General features: G+C 47.5%; 1 protein-coding gene and 1 long non-coding RNA gene across 2 annotated transcripts in view; both read right to left on the bottom strand.

The window, feature by feature from the left end:
* The window catches only part of LOC132471098 (uncharacterized), a 6,374-nt gene extending 4,227 nt beyond the window's left edge, over nucleotides 1-2,147 (bottom strand). Inside the window, exon 1 of the long non-coding RNA XR_009528763.1 lies at nucleotides 1,813-2,147. This is a non-coding gene — a long non-coding RNA (uncharacterized LOC132471098). The remainder of the gene's footprint in view (nucleotides 1-1,812) is intronic.
* Nucleotides 2,148-2,149: 2 nt separating this feature from the next.
* LOC132471097 (twist-related protein 2-like) lies at nucleotides 2,150-3,478 on the bottom strand. The gene has a single exon (XM_060070119.1). It carries the CDS (start codon nucleotides 2,809-2,811, stop codon nucleotides 2,233-2,235), a length of 579 nt encoding a protein of 192 aa, XP_059926102.1. The 5' UTR covers nucleotides 2,812-3,478; the 3' UTR covers nucleotides 2,150-2,232.
* Nucleotides 3,479-7,771: the final 4,293 nt, after the last annotated feature.

Below are 7,771 nucleotides of genomic sequence, written 5' to 3' on the forward strand. Positions count from 1 at the left end.
CACACACACACACACGCACACACACACACACACGCACACACACACACATACCAATTGACGAACACACGCACAACGCCCTATGCCCCCCTGGCACACACACCTTCCTAATGCCTCACAACTGTTTCCAATCTAAAGGTTCCTGCTTGTCTGGGCCCCAGTGGGGACTGATTGCACGATACTGGATACAAGATCTAGAGAACACAAGGCTGCAGGGGGGAGAGATAGAGAGGTAGAGAAGGAGAGAGAGTGAGCGAGAGGTAGGAAGAGAGAGAGAGCGAGAGTGAGAGAGAGGTAGAGAGAGAAAGGGGGGAGAGAGAGAGCAGTCTTTTTTCCACTCCTCCTTGTTTTCTCTATACCTGTCTATGACACTTGTGTCTTCTATTATGGTGGTTAAAAACATATTCTGTTCTGCTCTAAAGTGAAATACTTGGTCGCTTGTTTTAATAATCTCAGTCAGTTCAGTGTAAGCAATAGCCTTGTTGGTGAATACCTTTAACTTTCAACCAATACATTAAATTTTTTGTTTACATGCCAGATTAAATTGAATTAACACTGACTAAATCAAAGTGTAATCTAGTTATAATCTTTATTTTAATAGTTAAAATGTTTTCTATTTCGTATGTTTTAATATTTACTTGATAGTTTTGAACTATTTTTGTAGTACTATATACTAGTATTATATACTATAATAATTTACTCGTAGGATATATTAATTTTTTTATTTGCTTAATTCAAATTTTCTCATTTATGTTTTATAAGATAACTTAACTCACATATTATTACAAAGAGGATTTATCCAAATTTGTAATTTTTTACAATATTTTATGCAATGAGACTTGTAGTAATATATCTAATAACAACAAATATAACATAATAATAATATGGAAAAGTTTACATGTACTGAATATATACATTTTTCACTTTACTTTATACATATTAAATGGATTTAAATAACGCTGTTACTGTTTCACTGTAGACATTTCATGAATAAACGTATTTCTTAATTTAGCTTTGCTGATATTTGTCTACCTGCTGACATTACAAATGTATTTACAGCCGCAACCTATTGTTTAAGTGAATAATTTGTTCCCCTAAATGTATACTGCCTACAATGATATACTATGCATGAATATATACTATTTGTATTTGCCTATAGAGGCTTTAACAACTAACAGATTGGCGGTCACAGAGTGATCTGTTTCATGTTGGCGCAGTTATTTTCACGTATATTTCTGTTAGAATATAAAATACTTTAGGTATTGTACCGTACTATATCAATGCTACTGATTGTCTTGCTGAAGATTGGTCAATGTTATTGTGTTCCTCCAACTTAATATAACCGTACGCAAGCGTTACTTGACGTTTTTTCACCATTTTGCACATTACTTGTTTAAATGTGTAAACTTTAGATTAATTATGAATACACATTTTTACTTTAGCTTATTACGCTTATTTTAATGAACATTGCCCCTTTTTGCAAAGAAAAAGTTTGAAAGATCTATGTTTACCAAGCACAGGTGTTTGTCTGTGTGTACATGTGTGTGTACTTGTGTGTAAGCGTGCCCGCAAGTGTGTGTGTGTGTGTTTGTGTGTGTGTGTGTGTTAGTGTGTGTTTGTGTGTGTGTGTGTGTGTGTGTGTGTGTGTGTGTGTGTGTGTGTGTGTGTGTGTGTGTGTGCGTGCGTGTGCGCAAGTGTGTGTGTGTGTGTGTGTGTGTGTGTGTGTGTGTGTGTGTGTGTGTGTGTGTGTGTGTGTGTGTGTGTGTGTGTGTGCGTGTGTGTGTGTATGCGGTTGCTATGATATCATGTACATACCTGCAGGGCTTCACTGCGGCAGCATGGCAGCATCAGGTGGGTGGGTTACACACAGAGCTCCTCATGCAGACAGACAGCGTGGAATAAGATAAAGTCGCCGGGGATGGATGGCAGTGGCAGACTGCAGTGGTCTACATTACATTCACGTTAGCGCCTGAGCTACAGGGAACACAGAGACTAGCTTAGCATGCGGGGAAGGTCTGGGGTCAGACAGGGGGGGGAACATCAAATGTTCAGTAATCAAGATGTGTGTGCAAAAAAAGAAAGGCAAGGGGCAGGGGTATAGAGACAGGACAGATGGACACACGGTAGGGTTTGGAGTGGGGGGGGGGGGGGGGGGGGGGGGGCTGGAGGAAGGGGAGCGAGAAGGGAGGGGGGAGGGTTGGGGAAGGGGTCAGAGAGGAGAGGTTAAAGGTGGGCCTAGTGGCTGGCCGACATGGCCCAGGCCCCCTCCATCCTCCAGACGGAGAAGGCGTAGCTCAGTCTTTCGTGGGCCAGGTAGTTGCAGCTGGCCAGTTTGGCGTCCATCTCGTCGCTCTGCAGCACCTGGTAGAGGAAGTCTATGTAGCGCGACGCCAGCTTCAGGATCTGGATCTTGCTCAGCTTGTCCGAGGGCAGCGTGGGGATGATCTTCCGCAGCGAGGCGAAGGCATCGTTCAGCGACTGCGTGCGCTGCCGCTCCCGCACGTTGGCGATGACGCGCTGCGTGTGCAGGTCCTCGTAGGGCTGTTCCGGCCCGGGCCCCAGCGGCGTGGGTGCCAGCGAGACCACTGCCGTGGGGCTTTTCTTCAGGCGCTTGGGTCCGGCGGCCGGCAGGAGCCCGCCCGGGCTCAGCCCCACGGGCTCCTCCGGACCCCGGCCCAAGCTGTCCTTCTTGGGGAACGGGGAGCGCTTGCGGTTCCCCGGCTGCGGGGTCTTCTTGGAGCCCCGCTCCAGCTCCTCCTCGCTGGCCCCCAGTCCCCCTTCCGGGGAGCTGGTGCAGGACACCTCTTCTCTCATGGCAGGTCCCTCTGGACGACTTCCTAGAACGCCTCCCTGGCTTCTTCTGATCCAGACACCCGCAATGTCTACAACGCTAGTGCAACGTACGATGGTACAGCCAACGGCTTCTGATCCATCCAGTAACGCAAGCGGTGGAAGGAGAGAGAGGAGGCAGGAACACTCTTAACTTACAGCCGATGTCGATGCTCCATTGGCCTTACCGCTGGTCCGACGTCTGCACCCCCAAGTCCCGTTGCCTTGTTACCTCGTAAAAGTTCTCACCTCCGCATTGCCAGTCCCAATCTGGCAGTGGCAACAACAACAAACCCTCTGACGGGCTGGTCCCACGGCTGGCCCTCTTTTATACCTAGCCGCTCACCGAGGGCCTACGCCCTGCTCCCATTGGCTACACAGAGTTCAGATGGGTGTGTTTAAGTTGGAGCCAGGCAGAGAAGCAGGAAGTGCAGTTTTAGCTGGGTGGACGGTGGAGGAAGGGGTAAGTAGTTCTCCTGGCCAATAGGAAGCGGCGTGTCTAATGCTGCAGTAGATGTCTCAGAGTTTATGGGTTCCAGATTTCTGCTGCGGTTCTCCTGCTGTTGCGCTGCACCACTCAGAACACATTGCTTATCCATCGATCAGGAGGTTGGGAACATCTTTGGGAATAGCGTGCCTTGATCGATATTTTCACATTCACATGTAGTATGTCCTAATTATAAATAATAATGTTAATATTTTTATGCTTTGCTTGATTGTGATAATTATATAACAATGAAGCGTTCATTATAGTATTACCCTGATATGATCAATTTATAAAAAATAAAAGACTGAGTTATTGATATCCAGGTCGATGTTCAATCATTGTTTATAAAATCAATCAATCAATTCTCCTCTGTAACAGTTAATTCAGCCCCAACCCTAGTATGGTCGTTTTGCCCAACAAAACGACACGCTTTGTTTGGCTTTGTGCTTTCGGAATGAAAAACGTTTCCGAAAGCAAAATGCCAAATTGGATTGTCAAACGGAAACTTTGAAAACTTAAGGCGGCGTTCGATTACACAGTGCGGTCTCTGTATCTCTAAACTGTGAGTTGGTACTAGTTCAAAAAACAACAACAAGGAATTTCAAAGGCCTTTAGTAAAATATGAGCCAATTACTGTATCAGCATTAGCTGATACAAGTGAAAACACCTTTGTACCTTAAATAAACGACTCTGTCCACATTCAAGTACACATTCTTTCCTCGGAGCATGGCCGCAATGACACCTAATGAATACACTTCACTGAAGCTGATAACGTCGGCCCAATCTCCAGCTCTCTCCCTTTTCAGAAGTGTCTCCGTGGAGATAGTGACAGATCCCAGACGAGACCCTGGACGACCCTTGACCCTGAAGTGGCGTTGACCTCAGCTGGCTGAGGTGAGGGAGCTGCTAATTGTGCCATCCATGCCCTGTGGCAGACCCTCAGACACATGGTCCTGCTCTGAGGCACGGGCCCCGGGGGGGGGTGGGGGGGGCTGTGGGGCTGGGCCTGTAGCCACTTAGCACCACCCGTAGGAACCTACACCCGTTTGCTCCCTCCTTAGTGGGACAAAGACCCTTCTCCAGCAATATAGTGATGCATAATCCAGGAATAGGCTCGTCTAATGGATTCCCTTGAATAACGTATTTCCAGGCTGTTCAAAAATGATTCTTGTATATTCAAGCGTAGGCAGGATGGAAGACTGTACGTGTGTTGTGGGTGATTCAGCGTTGTTTACCCTGGTTTCACAACCCGGGTGATCGATGATACATAGACGCATCATGCAGCTTCACGGTGCCTGTGCTCGCAGGGCCTTGGAAAGGAGGGGTTTCCATGGCAATGGGTTCCTGGAACGACAACAAGGAATTTCCCAATATCACTGATAGATTCCCAGTAAAGGCTCTCCACTATAGATGCATGCACATAGATAAATGCAAATATACATATATAGATATATAGATGGCAAGATAGATAGAAACATAGCTAGATACATGGATCAGTGGTCGCATAGATAGATTCATAGATAGATAGATAGATAGATAGATAGATAGATAGATAGATAGATAGATAGATAGATAGATAGATAGATAGATGGATAGATAGATAGATAGATGGATAGATAGATAGATAGATAGATAGATAGATAGATAGATAGATATATAGATAGATAGATAGATAGATAGATAGATAGATAGATAGATAGATAGATAGATAGATAGATAGATAGATCCGTCCGTCCGTCCGTCCGTCCGTACGTACGTACGTACGTACGTACGTACGTACATACATACATACATACATACATACATACATACATACACACACACACACACACACACACACACACACACACACACACACACACACACACACACACACACACACACACACATACATACATACATACATACATACATACATACATACATACATACATACATACATATATAGATGCACACATGGATAGATTCCCATTCCATTCAAACACAAGAATGATCATTATTTGCAACTACAGCTGTGGTAAAATGCTTACCACAATGATGTCAGTTTATGTTATTAAATCTTGTGGTCCTGTCCTATGCTGGTAATGCTATCGTATTTCACCCACAGGTGAACTAGGTGACCGGGGTGTGAGGGCAGGCCATCCTGTCGAGGCCCATTGATTGGCCGGCTATCCATTTCATCCACAGTGAGCATTTCAATGGAGAGCAGCGCAACCTCCAGTCACGTCCAATCAACTCCACACGTCGACGGAGGAGACTCCGTCCGCTGAATGAAGAGGACCAACTGACGGAGAACGGACGGCGGGACGGACGGAGGGATGACAGGGTGAGGTACCGGTATATGTATACAGCACGCTCGCTATTATGTATTTACATAACCCACCTGTTTGTCAAAGGAATTCCGAGGATTAGCGTGGAATTACACGCAGATTTTGCCGGGCCGGTTGACACACGGATGGAAGATCTTTCCCTTGCCTGATTGCTGCTAGAGCTAACCTTTTGGGAGGGGGGGGTGGTGCTTTGGGAGGTGGTGCTGGTGTTGGGGGGGGCTGTTGCTTACCTTTTGCGCTGCATGCTTCCATGCCACCCTCATGGAAAAAGTGAGCCAACGGGCGGAGCCGGCAAGCAGGAATGGTGTGCAACATCACCCCACCCCACCAAAACCACCCCAACCCCACCAACTACCACCTCTACTCCACCCAAACTACCGCCTCCAGCCCACCCTCCGACACTACCACCCCCCACCCTCCAACACTACCACCCCACCCAACCAACACTACCACCCCTCCACCCTCCAACACTACCACCCCCACCCTCCAACACTACCACCTCCACCCTCCAACACTACCACCCCCACCCTCCAACACTACCACCTCCACCCTCCAACACTACCACCCCACCCTCCAACACTACCACCTCCACCCTCCAACACTACCACCTCCACCCTCCAACACTACCACCTCCACCCTCCAACACTACCACCTCACCCTCCAACACTACCACCCCCACCCTCCAACACTACCACCTCCACCCTCCAACACTACCACCTCCACCCTCCAACACTACCACCTCCACCCTCCAACACTACCACCTCCACCCTCCAACACTACCACCCCACCCAACCAACACTACCACCTCCACCCTCCAACACTACCACCTCCACCCTCCAACACTACCACCCCACCCTCCAACACTACCACCTCCACCCTCCAACACTACCACCCCCACCCTCCAACACTACCACCCCCACCCTCCAACACTATAACCTCCCCCCCACTCACACTACCCCCCCTCCTTCCTTTTTTCTTTTCTTTTCCTTTTTTTAACAGAACAACAGGGAGAGAGGGAGAGAGAGAGAGAGAGAGAGAGAGAGAGAGAGAGAGAGAGAGAGAGAGAGAGAGAGAGAAGAGAGAGAGAGAGAGAGAGAGAGAGAAAGAGAGAGAGAGAGAAGAGAGAGAGAGAGAGAGAGAGAGAAGAGAGAGAGAGAGAGAGAGGAGGGGGGGAGAGAGGGTCAGAGGGAGGGAGGGAGGGGAAGAAGAGAAGGGGGAGAGAGAGAGGAGAGGGAAGGAGGAAGGAATAAAGAAAGGCAAAAATAAAAAAGAGAAGAAAAGAGTGGGTTAAAGGGAGAAAAAAAAAAGTGGGGCTATCCAAACAGAACCAGATGCGGGGAGTGTGGAGGCCCGTTTGATCTCTGTCCTCATAGGCTGATTGATGTTGCACATTTCATTTCCTTGTCAGACTCTTGACATAATGTTTCACTAAACACTCCGGCCCCGCTCTCTTTCTATCGTTCTTTCGTTCTTTTCTTTTCTATTTTCTGAGGGGGTCATAATTAGCCCTTCCTCCTGGAGCTGAAAATAGATGATATACGCAGAAATATATTTATCAGGGGAACGCCTCTCCGATATCAAAGAGCACCCTGAGCACCATTGTGTTGTCCGTTTGTGTTACTGTCATGCACATGGTTTCCGTCTAAACTGATCCATGGGGGAACACAAATGATTCTCCAGAAAGTCCAAAATAATTGTTCAAATCGATTGACTTATGTTCAATAAGCCGACAGGGTGGTGGTCGGCGGCACCAGGGGGTGATGGAGATTCTTGCACATCCTCAGCTGGCGTGGTCAGGTATCATGTGATCAAGGTGGAGGGAGTGTGTCTGGACCTGGAGACCCAGAGCGGCCGGGCGGGCTCACCTTCACCTCTGAACGTGGTGAGATAGAGCAGCACTGGTAACTCTCTCTCTCTCTCTCTCTCTCTCTCTCTCTCTCTCTCTCTCTCTCTCTCTCTCTCTCCTCTCTCTCTCTCCCTCTCTCTCTCTCTCTCTCTCTCTCTCTCTCTCTCTCTCTCTCTCTCTCTCTCTCTCTCTCATCTCTCTCTCATCCTCTATCTCTCTCAATCCTCCCTCTTATCTCTCTATTTTCTCTCTCTCTCTCTCCTCATTCCCCCTCTTATCTCT

This window comes from Gadus macrocephalus, chromosome 13 (genome assembly GCF_031168955.1).
Source record: "Gadus macrocephalus chromosome 13, ASM3116895v1".
NCBI classification, from domain to species: Eukaryota; Metazoa; Chordata; class Actinopteri; order Gadiformes; family Gadidae; genus Gadus; species Gadus macrocephalus.

Bases quoted from the DNA above. Each gene is read 5' to 3' on its own strand.
- LOC132471097 (XM_060070119.1), bottom strand. From the start codon at position 2,811: ATGAGAGAAGAGGTGTCCTGCACCAGCTCCCCGGAAGGGGGACTGGGG.